Below are 23751 nucleotides of genomic sequence, written 5' to 3' on the forward strand. Positions count from 1 at the left end.
TCTGTGGGGTTTCTATGGGTCTCTATGGGTCTCTATGGGGTCTCTGTGGGGTTTCTGTGGGGTTTCTATGGGGTCTTTATGGGGTTTCTGTGGGTGTCTATGGGTCTCTGTGGGGTCTCTGTGGGGTTTCTATGGGTCTCTATGGGGTTTCTGTGGGATTTCTATGGGGTCTCTATGGGGTCTCCGTGGGTCTCTATGGGGTTTCTATGGGATCTCTGTGGGGTCTCTATAGGGTTTCTATGGGGTCTGTGTGGGGTTTCTGTGGGGTTTCTGTGGGGTCTCTGGGGTTTCTATGGGTCTTTATGAGGTTTCTGTGGGGTTTCTATGGGGTCTCTATGGGGTCTCTATGGGTCTTTATGGGGGTCTCTGTGGGGTTTCTGTGGGTCTTTATGGGGTTTCTGTGGGGTTTCTGTGGGGTTTCTGTGGGGTTTCTGTGGGGTTTCTGTGGAGTTTCTATGGGGTCTGAATGGGTCCCTATGGATCTCAGTAGGTTCCTATGAGTCGGTATGGGTCTCAATGGGTCCTTATGGGTCTCAATGGGTCTGCATGGGTCCCTATGGGTCCCTATGGGTCTCAGTGGGTTCCTATAGGTCTGAATGGGTTTCTATGGGTCCCTATGGGTTTCTATGAGTCCCTATGTGTTTCTATGGGGTCCCTATGGTCACAATGGGTTTGAATGGGTCCCTATGGGTCTCAGTGGGTCCCTATGGGTCTCAGTGGGTCCCTATGGGTCTGAATGGGTTTCTATGGGTCCCTATGTGTTTCTATGGGGTCCCTATGGCTCCCTATGGGTCCCTCCATGTATGTTTATGGGTCCCAGTGTGCTCCTCCCCCCACAGACACGACGGGGTGGGGGGTGTCCCCCCGTGGGGCCGGCAGTGCCACTGTGTCCCTATGGGTCCTTATGGGGTCCCTATGGGTCTCTATGGGTCTCAGTTGGTTCCTATGGGTCTTAATGGGACTCAGTGGGTCTGAATGGGTCCCTATGGGTCTCAGAGGGTCCCTATGGGTCTCAATGGGTTCCTATGGGTATGAATGGGTTTCTATGGGTCCCTATGTGTTTCTATGGGGTCCCTATGAGTCTGAATGAGTCCCTATGGGTCTCATTGGGTCCCTATGGGTCTGAATGGGTCCCTATGGGTCTGAATGGGTCCCTATGAGTCTCAGTGGGTCCCTATGGGTTTCTATGAGTCCCTATGTGTTTCTATGGGGACCCTATGGGTCCCTATGGGTCCCTCCGTGTATGTTTACGGGTCCCTGTGCCCCCCCTGCCCCTTTGTCCCCACAGACACGACGGGGTGGGGGGTGTCCCCCCGTGGGGCCGGCAGTGCCACTGTGTCCCTATGGGTCCTTATGGGGTCCCTATGGGTCTCAATGGGTCTCATTGGGTTCCTATGGCTCTCAGTGGGTCCCTATGGCTCTCAGTGGGTCCCTATGGGTCTGAATGAGTCCCTATGGGTCTGAATGAGTCCCTATGGGTCTGAATGAGTCCCTATGGGTCTCAATGGGTCCCTATGGGTCTCAATGGGTCCCTATGGGTCTCAGTGGGTCCCTATGGGTCTCAATGGGTTCCTATGGGTCTGAATGGGTCCCTATGGGTCTGAATGGGTCCCTATGAGTCTCAGTGGGTCCCTATGGGTTTCTATGAGTCCCTATGTGTTTCTATGGGGTCCCTATGGGTTTCTCCATGTATGTTTATGGGTCCCTGTGTGCTCCTCCCCCCACAGACACGACGGGGTGGGGGGTGTCCCCCCGTGGGGCCGGCAGTGCCACTGTGTCCCTATGGGTCCTTATGGGGTCCCTATGGGTCTCAATGGCTTCTTATGCGTTTGTATGGCTCCCTATGTGTTTCTATGGGTCCCTATGTGTTTGTATGGGTCCCTATGGGTCTCTGTGGGTCCCTATGCGTCTGAATGGGTCCCTATGCGTCTGAATGGGTCCCTATGGGTCTGAATGGGTCCCTATGGGTCTCAGTGGGTTCCTATGGGTATGAATGTGTTTCTATGGGTCCCTATGTGTTTCTATGGGGTCCCTATGGGTCTGAATGAGTCCCTATGGGTCTCAATGGGTCTCATTGGGTCCCTATGGGTCTGAATGGGTCCCTATGGGTCTGAATGGGTCCCTATGGGTCTCAGTGGGTCCCTATGGGTTTCTATGAGTCCCTATGTGTTTCTATGGGGTCCCTATGGGTCTCAATGGGTCTGAGTGGGTCCCTATGGGTCTGAATGGGTCCCTATGGGTCCCTCCGTGTATGTTTACGGGTCCCTGTGCCCCCCCTGCCCCTTTGTCCCCACAGACACGACGGGGTGGGGGGTGTCCCCCCGTGGGGCCGGCAGTGCCACTGTGTCCCTATGGGTCCTTATGGGGTCCCTATGGGTCTCAATGGGTCTCATTGGGTCCCTATGGCTCTCAGTGGGTCCCTATGGCTCTCAGTGGGTCCCTATGGGTCTGAATGAGTCCCTATGGGTCTGAATGAGTCCCTATGGGTCCCTATGGGTCTCAATGGGTCCGAATGGGTCCCTATGGGTCTCAATGGGTCCCTGTGGGTCTCAATGGGTCTCAATGGGTCTCAGTGGGTCCCTATGGGTCTGAATGGGTCCCTATGGGTCTCAGTGGGTCTCAGTGGGTTCCTATGGGTCTGAATGGGTCCCTATGGGTCTGAATGGGTCCCTATGGGTCTCAGTGGGTCCCTATGGGTCTCAATGGGTTCCTATGGGTCTCAGTGGGTCCCTATGCGTCTGAATGGGTCCGTATGGGTCTGAATGGGTCCCTATGGGTCTGAATGGGTCCCTATGGGTCTCAGTGGGTCCCTATGGGTCTCAATGGGTTCCTATGGGTCTCAGTGGGTCCCTATGCGTCTGAATGGGTCCGTATGGGTCTGAATGGGTCCCTATGTATTTCTATGGGTCCCTATGTGTCTGAATGGGTCCCTATGGGTCTGAATGGGTCCCTATGAGTCTCAGTGGGTCCCTATGGGTTTCTATGGGGTCCCTATGTGTTTCTATGGGGTCCCTATGGGTCTCAATGGGTCTGAGTGGGTCTCAATGGGTCTGAGTGGGTCCCTATGGGTCTGAATGGGTCCCTATGGGTTTCTCCGTGTATGTTTATGGGTCCCTGTGTGCTCCTCCCCCCACAGACACGACGGGGTGGGGGGTGTCCCCCCGTGGGGCCGGCAGTGCCACTGTGTCCTATGGGTCCTTATGGGGTCCCTATGGGTCTCAGTGGGTCCCTATGTGTCTGAATGGGTCCCTATGGGTCTCAATGGGTCCCTATGGATCTGAATGGGTCCCTATGAGTCTCAGTGGCTCCCTATGCGTTTCTATGGGTCCCTATGTGTTTGTATGGGTCCCTGTGGGTCTCAGTGGGTTCCTATGGGTATGAATGGGTTTCTATGGGTCCCTATGGGTTTCTATGGGTCCCTATGGGTTTCTATGGGTCCCTATGCGTTTCTATGGGTCCCTATGCGTTTCTATGGGTCCCTATGTGTTTCTATGGGGTCCCTATGGGTCTCAATGGGTCTGAATGGGTCCCTATGGGTCTCAGTGGGTCCCTATGGGTCTCAATGGGTTCCTATGGGTATGAATGGGTTTCTATGGGTCCCTATGTGTTTCTATGGGGTCCCTATGGGTTTCTCCATGTATGTTTATGGGTCCCTGTGTGCTCCTCCCCCCACAGACACGACGGGGTGGGGGGTGTCCCCCCGTGGGGCCGGCAGTGCCACTGTGTCCCTATGGGTCCTTATGGGGTCCCTATGGGTCTCAATGGGTCTCATTGGGTTCCTATGGCTCTCAGTGGGTCCCTATGGCTCTCAGTGGGTCCCTATGGGTCTGAATGAGTCCCTATGGGTCTGAATGAGTCCCTATGGGTCTCAATGGGTCCCTATGGGTCTCAATGGGTCCCTATGGGTCTCAGTGGGTCCCTATGGGTCTCAGTGGGTTCCTATGGGTCTGAATGGGTCCCTATGGGTCTGAATGGGTCCCTATGAGTCTCAGTGGGTCCCTATGGGTTTCTATGAGTCCCTATGTGTTTCTATGGGGTCCCTATGGGTTTCTCCATGTATGTTTATGGGTCCCTGTGTGCTCCTCCCCCCACAGACACGACGGGGTGGGGGGTGTCCCCCCGTGGGGCCGGCAGTGCCACTGTGTCCCTATGGGTCCTTATGGGGTCCCTATGGGTCTCAATGGCTTCTTATGCGTTTGTATGGCTCCCTATGTGTTTCTATGGGTCCCTATGTGTTTGTATGGGTCCCTATGGGTCTCTGTGGGTCCCTATGCGTCTGAATGGGTCCCTATGCGTCTGAATGGGTCCCTATGGGTCTGAATGGGTCCCTATGGGTCTCAGTGGGTTCCTATGGGTATGAATGGGTTTCTATGGGTCCCTATGTGTTTCTATGGGGTCCCTATGGGTCCCTATGCGTCTGAATGGGTCCCTATGCGTCTGAATGGGTCCCTATGCGTCTGAATGGGTCCCTATGGGTCTGAATGGGTCCCTATGGGTCTCAGTGGGTCCCTATGGGTTTCTATGAGTCCCTATGTGTTTCTATGGGGTCCCTATGGGTCTCAATGGGTCTGAGTGGGTCCCTATGGGTCTGCATGGGTCCCTATGGGTCTGAATGGGTCCCTATGGGTCCCTCCGTGTATGTTTACGGGTCCCTGTGCCCCCCCTGCCCCTTTGTCCCCACAGACACGACGGGGTGGGGGGTGTCCCCCCGTGGGGCCGGCAGTGCCACTTTGTCCCTATGGGTCCTTATGGGGTCCCTATGGGTCCCTATGGGTCTCAATGGGTCTGAATGGGTCCCTATGGGTCTCAATCGGTCTCTGTGGGTCTCAATGGGTCTCAATGGGTCTCAGTGGGTCCCTATGGGTCTGAATGGGTCCCTATGGGTCTCAGTGGGTCTCAGTGGGTTCCTATGGGTCTGAATGGGTCCCTATGGGTCTCAATGGGTTCCTATGGGTCTCAGTGGGTCCCTATGCGTCTGAATGGGTCCGTATGGGTCTGAATGGGTCCCTATGTATTTCTATGGGTCCCTATGTGTCTGAATGGGTCCCTATGGGTCTGAATGGGTCCCTATGGGTCTCAGTGGGTCCCTATGGGTTTCTATGGGGTCCCTATGTGTTTCTATGGGGTCCCTATGGGTCCCTATGGGTTTCTCCGTGTATGTTTATGGGTCCCTGTGTGCTCCTCCCCCCACAGACACGACGGGGTGGGGGGTGTCCCCCCGTGGGGCCGGCAGTGCCACTGTGTCCCTATGGGTCCTTATGGGGTCCCTATGGTCACAATGGGTCCTTATGGGGTCCCTATGGGTCCTTATGGGTCCCTATGAGTCTGAATGGGTCCTTTTGTGTCTGAATGGGTCTGCATGGGTCCCTATGGGTCTCAATGGGTCCCTATGGGTTTCTATGAGTCCCTATGTGTTTCTATGGGGTCCGTATGGGTCTCAATGGGTCTCAATTGGTCTGTGTGGGTCTCAATGTGTCTGAATGGGTCCCTATGGGTCTCAGTGGGTCCCTATGGGTCTGAATGGGTTTCTATGGGTCCCTATGTGTTTCTATGGGGTCCCTATGGTCACAATGGGTCCCTATGGGTCTCTATGGGTCTCATTGGGTCCCTATGGGTCTGAATGGGTCCCTATGAGTCTCAGTGGGTCCCTATGGGTTTCTATGAGTCCCTATGTGTTTCTATGGGGTCCCTATGGGTTTCTCCATGTATGTTTATGGGTCCCTGTGTGCTCCTCCCCCCACAGACACGACGGGGTGGGGGGTGTCCCCCCGTGGGGCCGGCAGTGCCACTGTGTCCTATGGGTCCTTATGGGGTCCCTATGGGTCTCAATGGCTTCTTATGCGTTTGTATGGCTCCCTATGTGTTTCTATGGGTCCCTATGTGTTTGTATGGGTCCCTATGGGTCTCAATGGGTCCCTATGGGTCTCAGTGGGTCCCAATGGGTATGAATGGGTTTCTATGGGTCCCTATGTGTTTCCATGGTGTCCCTATGGTCACAATGGGTCCGAATGGGTCCCTATGGGTCTCAATGGGTCTCATTGGGTCCGTATGGGTCTGAATGGGTCCCTATGGGTCTCTGTGGGTCCCTATGCGTCTGAATGGGTCCCTATGCGTCTGAATGGGTCCCTATGGGTCTGAATGGGTCCCTATGCGTCTGAATGGGTCCCTATGCGTCTGAATGGGTCCCTATGCGTCTGAATGGGTCCCTATGGGTCTGAATGGGTCCCTATGGGTCTGAATGGGTCCCTATGGGTCTCAGTGGGTTCCTATGGGTATGAATGGGTTTCTATGGGTCCCTATGTGTTTCTATGGGGTCCCTATGAGTCTGAATGAGTCCCTATGGGTCTCAGTGGGTCTGAATGGGTCCCTATGGGTCTGAATGGGTCCCTATGGGTCTCATTGGGTCCCTATGAGTCTCAGTGGGTCCCTATGGTTTTCTATGGGGTCCCTATGTGTTTCTATGGGGTCCCTATGGGTCTCAATGGGTCTGAGTGGGTCTCAATGGGTCTCATTGGGTCCCTATGGGTCTGAATGGGTCCCTATGAGTCTCAGTGGGTCCCTATGGGTTTCTATGAGTCCCTATGTGTTTCTATGGGGTCCCTATGGGTTTCTCCATGTATGTTTATGGGTCCCTGTGTGCTCCTCCCCCCACAGACACGACGGGGTGGGGGGTGTCCCCCCGTGGGGCCGGCAGTGCCACTGTGTCCCTATGGGTCCTTATGGGGTCCCTATGGGTCTCAGTGGGTCCCTATGGGTCTGAATGGGTCCCTATGGGTCTCAGTGGGTCCCTATGGGTCTCAATGGGTTCCTATGGGTATGAATGGGTTTCTATGGGTCCCTATGTGTTTCTATGGGGTCCCTATGAGTCTGAATGAGTCCCTATGGGTCTCAATGGGTCTGAGTGGGTCCCTATGGGTCTGAATGGGTCCCTATGGGTCCCTCCGTGTATGTTTACGGGTCCCTGTGCCCCCCCTGCCCCTTTGTCCCCACAGACACGACGGGGTGGGGGGTGTCCCCCCGTGGGGCCGGCAGTGCCACTGTGTCCCTATGGGTCCTTATGGGGTCCCTATGGGTCTCAGTGGGTCCCTATGGGTCTGAATGGGTCCCTATGTGTCTGAATGGGTCCCTATGGGTCTCAATGGGTCCCTATGGATCTGAATGGGTCCCTATGAGTCTCAGTGGCTCCCTATGCGTTTCTATGGGTCCCTATGTGTTTGTATGGGTCCCTGTGGGTCTCAGTGGGTTCCTATGGGTATGAATGGGTTTCTATGGGTCCCTATGCGTTTCTATGGGTCCCTATGCGTTTCTATGGGTCTCTATGCGTTTCTATGGGTCCCTATGCGTTTCTATGGGTCCCTATGCGTTTCTATGGGTCCCTATGTGTTTCTATGGGGTCCCTATGGGTCTCAATGGGTCTGAATGGGTCGCTATGGGTCTCAGTGGGTCCCTATGGGTCTCAATGGGTTCCTATGGGTATGAATGGGTTTCTATGGGTCCCTATGTGTTTCTATGGGGTCCCTATGGGTTTCTCCATGTATGTTTATGGGTCCCTGTGTGCTCCTCCCCCCACAGACACGACGGGGTGGGGGGTGTCCCCCCGTGGGGCCGGCAGTGCCACTGTGTCCTATGGGTCCTTATGGGGTCCCTATGGGTCTCAATGGGTCTGAATGGGTCCCTATGGGTTTCTATGGGTCCCTGTGTGTTTCTATGGGGTCCCTATGGGTCTCAGTGGGTCCCTATGCGTCTGAATGGGTCCCTATGTGTTTCTATGGGTCCCTATGTGTTTCTATGGGTCCCTATGTGTTTCTATGGGGTCCCTATGGTCACAATGGGTCTCAATGTGTCTCAATGGGTCTCAGTGGGTCCCTATGGGTCTGAATGGGTCCCTATGGGTCTCAGTGGGTCTCAGTGGGTTCCTATGGGTCTGAATGGTTCCCTATGGGTCTGAATGGCGCCCTATGCGTTTCTATGGGTCCCTATGCGTTTCTATGGGGTCCCTATGGGTTTCTCCATGTATGTTTATGGGTCCCTGTGTGCTCCTCCCCCCACAGACACGACGGGGTGGGGGGTGTCCCCCCGTGGGGCCGGCAGTGCCACTGTGTCCCTATGGGTCCTTATGGGGTCCCTATGGGTCTGAATGGGTCCCTATGGGTCTGAATGGGTCCCTATGGCTCTCAGTGGGTTCCTATGGGTCTGAATGGGTCCCTATGGGTCCCTCCATGTATGTTTATGGGTCCCTGTGTGCTCCTCCCCCCACAGACACGACGGGGTGGGGGGTGTCCCCCCGTGGGGCCGGCAGTGCCACTGTGTCCCTATGGGTCCTTATGGGGTCCCTATGGGTCTCAATGGGTCTCAGTGGGTCCCTATGGCTCTCAGTGGGTCCCTATGGCTCTCAGTGGGTCCCTATGGGTCTGAATGAGTCCCTATGGGTCTGAATGAGTCCCTATGGGTCTCAATGGGTCCCTATGGGTCTCAGTGGGTCCCTATGGGTCTCAATGGGTTCCTATGGGTCTGAATGGGTCCCTATGGGTCTGAATGGGTCCCTATGAGTCTCAGTGGGTCCCTATGGGTTTCTATGAGTCCCTATGTGTTTCTATGGGGTCCCTATGGGTTTCTCCATGTATGTTTATGGGTCCCTGTGTGCTCCTCCCCCCACAGACACGACGGGGTGGGGGGTGTCCCCCCGTGGGGCTGGCAGTGCCACTGTGTCCCTATGGGTCCTTATGGGGTCCCTATGGGTCTCAATGGCTTCTTATGCGTTTGTATGGCTCCCTATGTGTTTCTATGGGTCCCTATGTGTTTGTATGGGTCCCTATGGGTCTCAGTGGGTCCCTATGCGTCTGAATGGGTCCCTATGCGTCTGAATGGGTCCCTATGCGTCTGAATGGGTCCCTATGGGTCTGAATGGGTCCCTATGGGTCTCAGTGGGTTCCTATGGGTATGAATGGGTTTCTATGGGTCCCTATGTGTTTCTATGGGGTCCCTATGGGTCTGAATGAGTCCCTATGGGTCCCTATGCGTCTGAATGGGTCCCTATGCGTCTGAATGGGTCCCTATGGGTCTGAATGGGTCCCTATGGGTCTGAATGGGTCCCTATGGGTCTCAGTGGGTCCCTATGGGTTTCTATGAGTCCCTATGTGTTTCTATGGGGTCCCTATGGGTCTCAATGGGTCTGAGTGGGTCCCTATGGGTCTGCATGGGTCCCTATGGGTCTGAATGGGTCCCTATGGGTCCCTCCGTGTATGTTTACGGGTCCCTGTGCCCCCCCTGCCCCTTTGTCCCCACAGACACGACGGGGTGGGGGGTGTCCCCCCGTGGGGCCGGCAGTGCCACTTTGTCCCTATGGGTCCTTATGGGGTCCCTATGGGTCCCTATGGGTCTCAATGGGTCTGAATGGGTCCCTATGGGTCTCAATGGGTCCCTGTGGGTCTCAATGGGTCTCAATGGGTCTCAGTGGGTCCCTATGGGTCTGAATGGGTCCCTATGGGTCTGAATGGGTCCCTATGGGTCTCAATGGGTCCCTATGGGTCTCAGTGGGTCCCTATGGGTCTCAATGGGTTCCTATGGGTCTCAGTGGGTCCCTATGCGTCTGAATGGGTCCGTATGGGTCTGAATGGGTCCCTATGTATTTCTATGGGTCCCTATGTGTCTGAATGGGTCCCTATGGGTCTGAATGGGTCCCTATGAGTCTCAGTGGGTCCCTATGGGTTTCTATGGGGTCCCTATGTGTTTCTATGGGGTCCCTATGGGTCCCTATGGGTTTCTCCGTGTATGTTTATGGGTCCCTGTGTGCTCCTCCCCCCACAGACACGACGGGGTGGGGGGTGTCCCCCCGTGGGGCCGGCAGTGCCACTGTGTCCCTATGGGTCCTTATGGGGTCCCTATGGTCACAATGGGTCCTTATGGGGTCCCTATGGGTCCTTATGGGTCCCTATGAGTCTGAATGGGTCCTTTTGTGTCTGAATGGGTCTGCATGGGTCCCTATGGGTCTCAATGGGTCCCTATGGGTTTCTATGAGTCCCTATGTGTTTCTATGGGGTCCGTATGGGTCTCAATGGGTCTCAATTGGTCTGTGTGGGTCTCAATGTGTCTGAATGGGTCCCTATGGGTCTCAGTGGGTCCCTATGGGTCTGAATGGGTTTCTATGGGTCCCTATGTGTTTCTATGGGGTCCCTATGGTCACAATGGGTCCCTATGGGTCTCTATGGGTCTCATTGGGTCCCTATGGGTCTGAATGGGTCCCTATGAGTCTCAGTGGGTCCCTATGGGTTTCTATGAGTCCCTATGTGTTTCTATGGGGTCCCTATGGGTTTCTCCATGTATGTTTATGGGTCCCTGTGTGCTCCTCCCCCCACAGACACGACGGGGTGGGGGGTGTCCCCCCGTGGGGCCGGCAGTGCCACTGTGTCCTATGGGTCCTTATGGGGTCCCTATGGGTCTCAATGGCTTCTTATGCGTTTGTATGGCTCCCTATGTGTTTCTATGGGTCCCTATGTGTTTGTATGGGTCCCTATGGGTCTCAATGGGTCCCTATGGGTCTCAGTGGGTCCCAATGGGTATGAATGGGTTTCTATGGGTCCCTATGTGTTTCCATGGTGTCCCTATGGTCACAATGGGTCCGAATGGGTCCCTATGGGTCTCAATGGGTCTCATTGGGTCCGTATGGGTCTGAATGGGTCCCTATGGGTCTCTGTGGGTCCCTATGCGTCTGAATGGGTCCCTATGCGTCTGAATGGGTCCCTATGCGTCTGAATGGGTCCCTATGCGTCTGAATGGGTCCCTATGCGTCTGAATGGGTCCCTATGGGTCTGAATGGGTCCCTATGGGTCTGAATGGGTCCCTATGGGTCTCAGTGGGTTCCTATGGGTATGAATGGGTTTCTATGGGTCCCTATGTGTTTCTATGGGGTCCCTATGAGTCTGAATGAGTCCCTATGGGTCTCAATGGGTCTCATTGGGTCCCTATGGGTCTGAATGGGTCCCTATGGGTCTCATTGGGTCCCTATGAGTCTCAGTGGGTCCCTATGGTTTTCTATGGGGTCCCTATGTGTTTCTATGGGGTCCCTATGGGTCTCAATGGGTCTGAGTGGGTCTCAATGGGTCTCATTGGGTCCCTATGGGTCTGAATGGGTCCCTATGAGTCTCAGTGGGTCCCTATGGGTTTCTATGAGTCCCTATGTGTTTCTATGGGGTCCCTATGGGTTTCTCCATGTATGTTTATGGGTCCCTGTGTGCTCCTCCCCCCACAGACACGACGGGGTGGGGGGTGTCCCCCCGTGGGGCCGGCAGTGCCACTGTGTCCCTATGGGTCCTTATGGGGTCCCTATGGGTCTGAATGGGTCCCTATGTGTCTGAATGGGTCCCTATGGGTTTCTATGGGTCCCTATGTGTTTCTATGGGGTCCCTATGGTCACAATGGGTCCCTGTGGGTCTCAATGGGTCTCAATGGGTCTCAATGGGTCTCAGTGGGTCCCTATGGGTCTGAATGGGTCCCTATGGGTCTCAGTGGGTCTCAGTGGGTTCCTATGGGTCTGAATGGGTCCCTATGGGTCTCAGTGGGTCCCTATGGGTCTCAGTGGGTCCCTATGGGTCTCAATGGGTTCCTATGGGTCTCAGTGGGTCCCTATGCGTCTGAATGGGTCCATATGGGTCTGAATGGGTCCCTATGTATTTCTATGGGTCCCTATGTGTCTCAGTGGGTCCCTATGGGTTTCTATGGGGTCCCTATGTGTTTCTATGGGGTCCCTATGGGTCTCAATGGGTCTGAGTGGGTCTCAATGGGTCTGAGTGGGTCCCTATGGGTCTGAATGGGTCCCTATGGGTTTCTCCGTGTATGTTTATGGGTCCCTGTGTGCTCCTCCCCCCACAGACACGACGGGGTGGGGGGTGTCCCCCCGTGGGGCCGGCAGTGCCACTGTGTCCCTATGGGTCCTTATGGGGTCCCTATGGGTCTGAATGGGTCCCTATGGGTCTGAATGTGTCCCTATGGCTCTCAGTGGGTTCCTATGGGTCTGAATGGGTCCCTATGGGTCCCTCCATGTATGTTTATGGGTCCCTGTGTGCTCCTCCCCCCACAGACACGACGGGGTGGGGGGTGTCCCCCCGTGGGGCCGGCAGTGCCACTGTGTCCCTATGGGTCCTTATGGGGTCCCTATGGGTCTGAATGGGTCCCTATGTGTCTGAATGGGTCCCTATGGGTTTCTATGGGTCCCTATGTGTTTCTATGGGGTCCCTATGGTCACAATGGGTCCCTGTGGGTCTCAATGGGTCTCAATGGGTCTCAATGGGTCTCAGTGGGTCCCTATGGGTCTGAATGGGTCCCTATGGGTCTCAGTGGGTCTCAGTGGGTTCCTATGGGTCTGAATGGGTCCCTATGGGTCTCAGTGGGTCCCTATGGGTCTCAGTGGGTCCCTATGGGTCTCAATGGGTTCCTATGGGTCTCAGTGGGTCCCTATGCGTCTGAATGGGTCCATATGGGTCTGAATGGGTCCCTATGTATTTCTATGGGTCCCTATGTGTCTCAGTGGGTCCCTATGGGTTTCTATGGGGTCCCTATGTGTTTCTATGGGGTCCCTATGGGTCTCAATGGGTCTGAGTGGGTCTCAATGGGTCTGAGTGGGTCCCTATGGGTCTGAATGGGTCCCTATGGGTTTCTCCGTGTATGTTTATGGGTCCCTGTGTGCTCCTCCCCCCACAGACACGACGGGGTGGGGGGTGTCCCCCCGTGGGGCCGGCAGTGCCACTGTGTCCCTATGGGTCCTTATGGGGTCCCTATGGGTCTGAATGGGTCCCTATGGGTCTGAATGTGTCCCTATGGCTCTCAGTGGGTTCCTATGGGTCTGAATGGGTCCCTATGGGTCCCTCCATGTATGTTTATGGGTCCCTGTGTGCTCCTCCCCCCACAGACACGACGGGGTGGGGGGTGTCCCCCCGTGGGGCCGGCAGTGCCACTGTGTCCCTATGGGTCCTTATGGGGTCCCTATGGGTCTGAATGGGTCCCTATGGGTCTGAATGTGTCCCTATGGCTCTCAGTGGGTTCCTATGGGTCTGAATGGGTCCCTATGGGTCCCTCCATGTATGTTTATGGGTCCCTGTGTGCTCCTCCCCCCACAGACACGACGGGGTGGGGGGTGTCCCCCCGTGGGGCCGGCAGTGCCACTGTGTCCCTATGGGTCCTTATGGGGTCCCTATGGGTCTGAATGGGTCCCTATGGGTCTGAATGTGTCCCTATGGCTCTCAGTGGGTTCCTATGGGTCTGAATGGGTCCCTATGGGTCCCTCCATGTATGTTTATGGGTCCCTGTGTGCTCCTCCCCCCACAGACACGACGGGGTGGGGGGTGTCCCCCCGTGGGGCCGGCTACCTGTTCGGCAGCGACGTGGTGGCCCAGTTCAACGCCTCCAACGACATCGACATGATCTGCAGGGCTCACCAGCTGGTCATGGAGGGCTACAAGTGGCACTTCAGCGAGACCGTGCTGACCGTGTGGTCTGCGCCCAACTACTGCTACAGGTGGGGTGTCTATGGGGTGCTATGGGGTGTCTATGGGGTGCTATGGGGCTCTATGGGGTGCTATGGGGCTCTATGGGGTCACTATGGGGCTCTATGGGGCTCTATGGACCGTGCTGACCGTGTGGTCTGCGCCCAACTACTGCTACAGGTGGGGTGTCTATGGGGTGCTATGGGGTGTCTATGGGGTCACTATGGGGCTCTATGGGGTGTCTATTGGGCTCTATGAAGTGCTATGGGGTGTCTATGGGGTGTCTATGGGGTCACTATGGGGCTCTATGGGGTCACTATGGGCCTCTATGGGGTGTCTATTGGGCTCTATGAAGTGCTATGGGGTGTCTATGGGGTCACTATGGGGCTCTATGGGGCTTTATGGGTTCACTGTGGGGCTCTATGGGGTGCTATGGGGCTCTATGCGGTGCTATGGGGTGCTATGGGGCTCTATGGGGTGCTATGGGGCTCTATGGGGCTCTATGGACCGTGCTGACCGTGTGGTCTGCGCCCAACTACTGCTACAGGTGGGGTGTCTATGGGGTGCTATGGGGTGTCTATGGGGTGCTATGGGGCTCTATGGGGTGCTATGGGGCTCTATGGGGTCACTATGGGGCTCTATGGGGCTCTATGGACCGTGCTGACCGTGTGGTCTGCGCCCAACTACTGCTACAGGTGGGGTGTCTATGGGGTGCTATGGGGTGTCTATGGGGTCACTATGGGGCTCTATGGGGTGTCTATTGGGCTCTATGAAGTGCTATGGGGTGTCTATGGGGTGTCTATGGGGTCACTATGGGGCTCTATGGGGTCACTATGGGCCTCTATGGGGTGTCTATTGGGCTCTATGAAGTGCTATGGGGTGTCTATGGGGTCACTATGGGGCTCTATGGGGCTTTATGGGTTCACTGTGGGGCTCTATGGGGTGCTATGGGGCTCTATGCGGTGCTATGGGGTGCTATGGGGCTCTATGGGGTGCTATGGGGCTCTATGGGGCTCTATGGACCGTGCTGACCGTGTGGTCTGCGCCCAACTACTGCTACAGGTGGGGTGTCTATGGGGTGCTATGGGGTGTCTATGGGGTGCTATGGGGTGTCTATGGGGTGCTATGGGGTCACTATGGAGCTCTATGGGGTGTTATGGGGCTCTATGGGGTCACTTTTGGGCTCTATGGGGTCACTATGGGCTCTATGGGGCTCTATGGGGTGCCATGGGGCACTGTGGGGTGCTTTGGGGCTCTATGGGGTGTCTATGGGGTGCTATGGGGCTCTATGGGGCTTTATGGGGTGCCATGGAGCTCTATGGAGTTACTGTGGGGCTCTATGGGATGCTATGGGGCTCTATGGGGTGTTTATGGGGTGTTATGGGGCTCTATGGGGTGTCAATGGGGTGCTATGGGGTGCTTATGGGGTGTCTGTGGGGCTCTATGGGGTGTCTGTGGGGTGCTATGGGGCTCTATGGGGTCACTATGGGGCTCTATGGGGTGTTATGGGGCTCTATGGGGTCACTATGGGGCTCTGTGGGGTGCTATGGGGCTCTATGGGGTCACTATGGGGCTCTGTGGGGTGTTATGGGGCTCTATGGGGTGTTATGGGGCTCTATGAAGTGCTATGGGGTGTCTATGGGGTCACTATGGGGTGCTATGGGGCTCTATGGGGTCACTATGGGGCTCTATGGGGCTCTATGGGGTCACTATGGGGCCCTATGGGGTGTTATGGGGCTCTATGGGGTGTTATGGGGCTCTATGAAGTGCTATGGGGTGTCTATGGGGTCACTATGGGGTGCTATGGGGCTCTATGGGGTCACTGTGGGGCTCTATGGGGCTCTATGGGGTCACTATGGGGCCCTATGGGGTGTTATGGGGCTCTATGAAGTGCTATGGGGTGTCTATGGGGTCACTATGGGGTGCTTATGGGGCTCTATGGGGTCACTATGGGGCTCTATGGGGCTTTATGGTGTCACTGTGGGGCTCTATGGGGTGCTATGGGGCTCTATGGGCTCACTATGGGGCTCTATGGGGCGCTATGGGGTGCTATGGGGCTCTATGGACCGTGCTGACCGTGTGGTCTGCGCCCAACTACTGCTACAGGTGGGGTGTCTATGGGGTGCTATGGGGTGTCTATGGGGTGCTATGGGGCTCTATGGGGTGCTATGGGGCTCTATGGGGTCACTATGGGGCTCTATGGGGCTCTATGGACCGTGCTGACCGTGTGGTCTGCGCCCAACTACTGCTACAGGTGGGGTGTCTATGGGGTGCTATGGGGCTCTATGGGGTCACTATGGGGCGCTATGGCGTCACTATGTGGCTCTATGGGGCTTTATGGGGTCACTGTGGGGCTCTATGGCGTGCTATGGGGTGTCTATGGGGTGCTTATGGGGCTCTATGGGGTCACTATTGAGCTCTATAGGGTGTTATGGGGCTCTATGGGGTCACTATGGGGCTCTATGGGGTGTTATGGCGCTCTATGGGGTCACTATGGGGCTCTGTGGGGTGCTATGGAGCTCTATGGGGTCACTATGGGCTCTATGGGGCTTTATGGGGTCAATGTTGGGCTTTATGGGGTGCTATGGGGTGCTGTGGGGCTCTATGGGGCGCTATGGGGTCACTATGGGGCTCTATGGGGCTCTATGGACCGTGCTGACCGTGTGGTCTGCGCCCAACTACTGCTACAGGTGGGGTGTCTATGGGGTGCTATGGGGTGTCTATGGGGTGCTATGGGGCTCTATGGGGTGTTATGGGGTGTCTATGGGGTGCTATGGGGTCACTATGGGGCGCTATGGCGTCACTATGTGGCTCTATGGGGCTTTATGGGGTCACTGTGGGGCTCTATGGGGTGCTATGGGGTGTCTATGGGGTGCTTATGGGGCTCTATGGGGTCACTATTGAGCTCTATAGGGTGTTATGGGGCTCTATGGGGTCACTATGGGGCTCTGTGGGGTGCTATGGAGCTCTGTGGGGCTCTATGGGGCTCTATGGGGTGTTATGGGGCTCTATGGGGTCATTATGGGGCTCTATGAAGTGCTATGGGGTGTCTATGGGGTCACTATGGGGTGCTGTGGGGCTCTATGGGGTCACTGTGGGGCTCTATGGGGTGCTATGGGGTGCTGTGGGGTTTCTGTGGGGTGCTATGGGGCTCTATGGGGTGCTATGGGGCTCTATGGGGTCACTATGGGGTGCTATTGGGTGTCTGTGGGGTGCTATGGGGTGCTATGGGGCTCTGTGGGGCTCTATGGGGTGCTATGGGGTGCTATGGGGTGTCTGTGGGATGCTATGGGGTGCTATGGGGCTCTGTGGGGCTCTATGGGATCCTATGGGGTGTCTATGGGGTGCTTTGGGGCTCTATGAGGCTCTATGGGGTGCTATAGGGCTCTATAGGGTTTCTATGGGGTGCTGTGGGGTTTCTATGGGTCTCTATGGGTCTGGGTCCCTATGGGGTCTCTATGGGTCCTTATGGGGTCCCTATGTGTCTGTGTCCCTATGGGGTCCCTGTGGGGTCTCTATGGGTCTCTGTGGGGTCTCTATGGCGTCCTTATGGGGTCTCTATGGATCCCTATGGGTCAATGTCCCTATGGGTCCCTATGGGGTCTCTATGGGTCCCTATGTGTCGTTATGACTCTCTATGGGGTCCCTATGGGTCTGGGTCCCTATGGCGTCCCTATGGGGTCTCTATGGGTCCTTATGGGGCCTCTATGGGTCCCTACGGGTCTGTGTCCCTATGGGGTCCCTATGGGGTCGTTATGGGGTGGCAATGCTGTATGGGGCAGGTGTGGGAACGTGGCGGCCATCTTGGAGCTCTTTGTGTCCCTATGGGGTCCCTATGGGATCCCTATGGGGTCCCTGTGGGTCTTTGTCCCTATGGGGTCTCTATGGGTCCCTATGGGTTCCCTATGGGGTCATTATGGGGTCTCTATGGATCCCTATGGGTCTGTGTCCCTATGGGGTCTCCATGGGTCCTTATGGGGTCTCTATGGGTCCCTATGGGTCCGTGTCCCTATGGGGTCCCTATGGCATCCTTATGGGGTCCCTATGGGTCCCTATGGGTCTCTGTCTCTATGGGGTCCCTATGGCGTCCTTATGGGGTCTCTATGGATCCCTGTGGGTCTGTGTCCCTATGGGTTCTCTATGGGTCCTTATGGCATCCTTATGGGGTCCCTATGGGTCTCTATGGGTCCCTATGGGGTCTCTATGGATCTCTATTGGGTCCCTATGGGTCATTGTCCCTATGGGGTCCCTATGGTTTCCTTATGGGGTCTTTATGGGTCCGTGTCCCTATGGGGTCTCTATGGGTCCCTATGGGGTCCCTATGGGTCCCTATGGGTCGTTATGACTCTCTCTGGGGTCTCTATGGGATTTCTATGGGTCTCTATGGGTCTGTGTCCCTCTGGGGTCTCTATGGGTCCCTGTGGCATCCTTATGGGGTCCCTATAGGTCCCTATGGGGTCTCTATGGGTCTGTGTCCCTATGGGGTCCCTGTGTCCCCCTATGGGGTCGTTATGGGGTGGCAATGTGTGGGGCAGGTGCGGGAACGTGGCGGCCATCTTGGAGCTCTATGGGTCCCTATGGGTCTCTATGGGGTCCCTATGGGTCTGTGTCCCTATGGGGTCCCTATGGCGTCCTTATGGGGTCTCTATGGATCCCTATGGGTCTGTGTCCCTATGGGGTCCCTATGGCGTCCTTATGGGGTCTCTATGGATCCCTATGGGTCTGTGTCCCTATGGGGTCTCTATGGGGTCTCTATGGGTCCTTATGGGGTCTCTGTGGGTCCCTATGGGTCTGTGTCCCTATGGGGTCCCTATGGGTCCTTATGGGGTGTCTATGTGTCCCTATGGGGTCTCTATGGGTCCCTATGGGTCTGTGTCTCTCTGGGGTCTCTCTGGGGTCCCTATGGGTTCCCTATGGGGTCGTTACGGGGTCTCTATGGGTCTGTGTCCCTATGGGGTCCCTATGGGTCCTTGTGGGGTCCCTGTGTGTCCCTATGGGGTCCTTATGGGGTCTCTATGGGTCCCTACGGGTCTGTGTCCCTATGGGGTTGTTATGGGGTCCCTATGGGGTCTCTATGGGGTCCATATGGGTTCCCTATGGGGTCGTTACGGGTTCTCTATGGGTCTGTGTCCCTATGGGGTCCTTATGGGTCCTTATGGGGTCTCTATGGGTCCCTATGGGTCTGTGTCCCTATGGGGTCTCTATGGGTTCCTACGGGTCTGTGTCCCTATGGGGTCCCTATGGGTCCTTATGGGGTGTCTATGTGTCCCTATGGGGTCTCTATGGGTCCCTACGGGTCTGTGTCCCTATGGGGTCTCTATGGGGTCCCTATGGGTTCCCTATGGGGTCGTTACGGGGTCTCTATGGGTCTGTGTCCCTATGGGGTCTCTATGGGTCCTTGTGGGGTCCCTGTGTGTCCCTATGGGGTCTCTATGGGTCCCTACGGGTCTGTGTCCCTATGGGGTCCCTATGGGTCCCTATGGGTCCGTGTCCCTATGGGGTCCCTATGGGTCCTTATGGGTTTCTATGGGTCCCTATAGGTCTGTGTCCCACTGGGGTCCCTGTGGGTCCCTATGGGGTCGTTATGGGGTGGCAATGCTGTGTGGGGCAGGTTGGGAATGTGGCGGCCATCTTGGAGCTCTATGGGTCCCTATGGGTCTCTATGGGATCCCTATGGGTTCCCTATGGGGTCGTTATGGGGTCCCTATGGGGTCTCTATGGGGTCTCTATGGGTCCGTGTCCCTATGGGGTCTCTATGGGTCCCTATGGGGTCCCTATGGGTTGTTATGACTCTCTATGGGGTCTCTATGGGGTCTCTATGGGTCCCTGTGGGTCTGTGTCCCTATGGGGTCATTATGGGGTCCCTATGGGTCCTTATGGGTCCTTATGGGGTCTCTATGGGTCCTTATGGGGTCCCTGTGTCCCCCTATGGGGTCGTTATGGGGTGGCAATGTTGTGTGGGGCAGGTGCGGGAACGTGGCGGCCATCTTGGAGCTCTATGGGTCCCTATGGGGTCTCTATGGGTCCCTGTGGGTCTGTGTCCCTATGGGGTCCCTATGGGGTCGTTATGGGGTGGCAATGTGTGGGGCAGGTGCGGGAACGTGGCGGCCATCTTGGAGCTGGACGAGCACCTGCAGAAGGAGTTCATCATCTTCGAGGCGGCGCCGCAGGAGACGCGTGGGATCCCCTCCAAGAAGCCGGTGGCCGATTACTTCCTGTGACACGCATGTGCTTGGCGTGTGCTTGGCGTGTGCTTGGCGTGTGAGCCGCGCCGGAGCCGGCGGGGGTGGCGGGGTGACGACGTGGGGTCCTTCCGAGGTCCCCCGGTGGGTCGTTGGCGTGTCGTTGGCGTGTCACTGACGTGTGGCTGACGTGGCGCTCGCGTGTCCTTGGCGTGTTCTTGACATGTCACTGATATGACCTTGACGTGTTCCTTAACGCGTCGCCGCGGGCTTCCCACAGTGTCCCAATGGGTCCCCAAAGGGTCACTGGCGTGTCATTGACGTGTCTTTAATGTGCCGCTAGCGTGTCCTTGACGTGTTCCTGACATGTCACTAACATGTCTTTGACGTGTCCTTGATGTGTCCTTACCGTGTCCTTGACGTGTCACTAATGTGTCCTTGACGTGTCACTAACATGTCCTTAACGTGTCCTTGTCATGTCAGTAACATGTCCTTGGTGTGTCCTTGACATGTCACTAGCATGTCACTACCGTGTCCTTGACGTGTTCCCAACATGTCCTTGGTGTGTCCCTGACGTGTCACTAACATGTCCTTGGCGTGTCACTAACATGTCCTTAACGTGTCCTTGTCATGTCAGTAACATGTCCTTGGTATGTCGGTGACATGTCACTGGCATGTCACTACCATGTCCTCAACGTGTTCCCAACATGTCCTTGGCGTGTCCCTGACATGTCACTAACATGTCCTTGGCGTGTCACTAATATGTCCTTAACGTGTCCTTGTCATGTCAGTAACATGTCCTTGGTGTGTCCATGACATGTCACTAGCATGTCACTACCGTGTCCTTGACGTGTTCCCAACATGTCCTTGGCATGTCCCTGACGTGTCCTTAACATGTCCTTGACGTGTCCTTAACATGTCCTTGACGTGTCCTTAACATGTCCTTGACGTGTCACTAACATGTCCTTGACGTGTCACTAACATGCCCTTGACGTGTCACTAACATGTCCTTGACGTGTCCTTAGCGTGTTCTTCATGTTTCCCTGCCGCGTCCTTAACGTGTCACTAACATGTCCTTAACATGACCTCTAAGGACACCCCACGACCTTTTAGGGACCCCACGACCTTTTTGGGGTCACCCCGTGACCTTTGACCTTTGCAGACACCGCCGCTCTGCCCTCCCCCCCCCCCCCCCCCCCCCATTGCGTGGTTTTGGGGGGAAAAAGGGCGATTTTGGGGTTTTTTCCTTCTCTGTATTTTCTCGTTTTTTTTTTGTTACTTTCGGGTTCCGCCCATTCCGCTCCTTTTAGATAAAAAACAAAACAAAAAAAGACCCACAGAGGTGGAAGAAAGTGATTAAAAATGAGTCAGAAAAGTGGATGGGGGGGGGGGGTTGGGGGGGGGGAGGGGAAATGGGGGGGGGGGATTTGTGGGGGGGGAGGGGAAATTTGGGGAGGGGGGATTTGGGGGGGGGAGGGGAAATTAGGGGGGAGGGAAAATTGGGGGGGGGGAATTAGGGGGGAGGGGGGAAATTGGGGGGGGGGAATTGGGGGGGGAATTTGGGGGGGGAATTTGGGGGGGGGGAGGGGAAATTAGGGGGGAGGGGGGAAATTGGGGGGAGGGAAAATTGGGGGGGGGAATTAGGGGGGAGGGGGGAAATTGGGGGGGGGGAATTGGGGGGGGAATTGGGGGGGGAATTTGGGGGGGGGAGGGGAAATTAGGGGGGAGGGGGGAAATTGGGGGGAGGGAAAATTGGGGGGGGGGAATTAGGGGGGAGGGGGGAAATTGGGGGGGAGGGAATTGGGGGGGGGAATTGGGGGGGGAATTTGGGGGGGGGGAGGGGAAATTAGGGGGGAGGGGGGAAATTGGGGGGAGGGAAAATTGGGGGGGGGGAATTAGGGGGGAGGGGGGAAATTGGGGGGGGGGAATTGGGGGGGGAATTTGGGGGGGGAATTTGGGGGGGGGGAGGGGAAATTAGGGGGGAGGGGGGAAATTGGGGGGAGGGAAAATTGGGGGGGGGGAATTAGGGGGGAGGGGGGAAATTGGGGGGGAGGGAATTGGGGGGGGGAATTGGGGGGGGAATTTGGGGGGGGGGAGGGGAAATTAGGGGGGAGGGGGGAAATTGGGGGGAGGGAATTGGGGGGGGGAGGGGAAATTGGGGGGGGAATTAGGGGGGAGGGGGGAAATTGGGGGGGAGGGAATTGGGGGGGGGAATTGGGGGGGGAATTTGGGGGGGGGAGGGGAAATTGGGGGGATTTGTGGGGGGGGGAGGGGAAATTAGGGGGGAGGGGGGAAATTGGGGGGAGGGAATTGTGGGGGGAATTTGGGGGGGGGAATTGGGGGAATTGGGGGGGGGAGTTTGGGAGGGGGGTGAGGGGGAATATGGGGGGGATTTGGGGGGAAAGGGGGGAATTGGGGGGGGGAATTTGGAAGAGAATATGGGGGGGGAGGGGAAATTAAGGGGGGAGAATTTCGGGGGGGGAATATGGGGGGGAGGATTTGGGGGGGAGGGGGAATTGAGAGGGAGGGGGAAATGGGGGAATTTGGGAGGGGGGAATTTTCTGAGGGGGGGAATTTAGAGGGGGGGGATTTGGGGGGGGGAGGGGAAATGGGGAGAATTTGGGGGGGGAGGGGAAATGGGGGGGGATTTGGGGGGAAAGGGGGCATGGGGGGGGAATATGGGAGGGGGGGGAATTTGGGAGGGGGGGGGAATATGGGGGGGATTTGGGGGGAAAGGGGGAATTGGGGGGGGAATATGGGGGGGATTTGGGAGGGGGGGGAATTGGGGGAATTTGGAGGGGGGGGATTTGAGGGGGGAGGGGGAATTGGGGGGGGAGGGGGAGTTAAGGGGGGAGAATTTGGGGGGGGGAGGGGGAATTGGGAGTGGGAGGGGGAATTGGGGGGGGGAATTTGGGAGTGGGGAGGAATTTGGGGGGGGGATTTGGGGTGGGTGGGGGAATTGGGGGGGAGGGGGAATTTGGGAGGGGGGGGAATATGGGAGGGGGGGAATATGGGGGGGGAATATGGGGGGAGGGGGAATTAAGGGGGGAGAATTTGGGGGGGGAGGGGGAATGTGGGGTGGATTTGGGGGGGAAGGGGGAATTGGGGGGGGATTTGGGGGGGGAGGGGGAATTGGGGGGGGGAATGTGGGGGGGGGAGGGGGAATTGGGGGGGGAATTTCGGAGGGGGGGAATTGGGGGGGGGAATTGGGGAGGGGGGAATTTGGAGGGGGAATATGGGGGGGGAGGGGTATTGGGGGGGGAATTTGGGAGGGGGGGGAATATAGGGGGGGAATATGGGGGGGAGGGGGAATTAAGGGGGGAGAATTTGGGGGGGGGAGGGGGAATGTGGGGGGGATTTGGGGGGGAAGGGGGAATTGGGGGGGGAATTGGGGGGGGATTATGGGGGGGGGAATGGGGGGGAGGGGGAATTGGGGGGGGGGAATTTCGGAGGAGGGGGGAATTTGGGGGGAAATGTGGGGGGAGAATGTGGGGGGGAGGGGGAATTTGGGGGGGGATTTGGGGGGGGTATATGGGAGGGGGAGGGGGAATTAAGGGGGGGAAATGGGGGGGATTTTGAAGGGGAATATGGGGGGGGAGGGGGAATTGGGGGGGGGAATTGGGGGGGGAGGGGGAATTAAGGGGGGAGAATTTGGGGGGGGGAGGGGAAATGGGGGGGAGGGGGAATTGGGGGGGGGAATGTGGGCAGGGAATGTGGGGGGGGGAGGGGGAGTTGGGGGGGTGAATGTGGGGGGGGAATATGGGGGAGGGAGGGGGAATGGGGGGTGAATGTGGGGGGGAGGGGGGATTTGGGGGGGAGAATATGGGGGGGGAGGAGAAAATTAAGGGGGGGGGAAATGAAGGGGGATTTGGGGGGGGAATATGGGGGGGAGGGGGAATTGGGGGGGTGGGGGAATTGGGGGGGGGGGAAATGGGGGGTGAATATGGGGGGTGGGGGGGGGGGGAATTGGGGGGGCGATTGGGGGGGGAATTTTCCCCACTAAATCCCAGTGGGATCCCAAACACATCACATTTCCTCCCATCTCGACGTCGTTTGCTCCACAAATTCCACCCTACAACCCAAAGGAGGAG

General features: G+C 56.9%; 1 protein-coding gene across 3 annotated transcripts in view; it reads left to right on the forward strand.

Annotated features, from left to right (window-relative positions):
• Positions 1-20959, forward strand: part of PPP4C (protein phosphatase 4 catalytic subunit) — a 52459-nt gene extending 31500 nt beyond the window's left edge. Inside the window, exons 8-9 of one of the 3 annotated variants that reach the window (XM_090130430.1) lie at positions 13321-13510; positions 18014-19563. In XM_090130430.1, coding sequence (XP_089986556.1) covers positions 13321-13510; positions 18014-19268 — 1445 coding nt within the window. In that variant the 3' untranslated portion in view covers positions 19269-19563. The other 2 variants (XM_090130431.1, XM_090130432.1) reach the window with 2 other exon arrangements.
• The last annotated feature ends 2792 nt before the right edge of the window (positions 20960-23751 follow it).

This window comes from Phasianus colchicus, chromosome 40, assembly GCF_987193195.1.
Source record: "Phasianus colchicus chromosome 40, bPhaCol1.hap1.1, whole genome shotgun sequence".
Classification (NCBI taxonomy): domain Eukaryota; kingdom Metazoa; phylum Chordata; class Aves; order Galliformes; family Phasianidae; genus Phasianus; species Phasianus colchicus.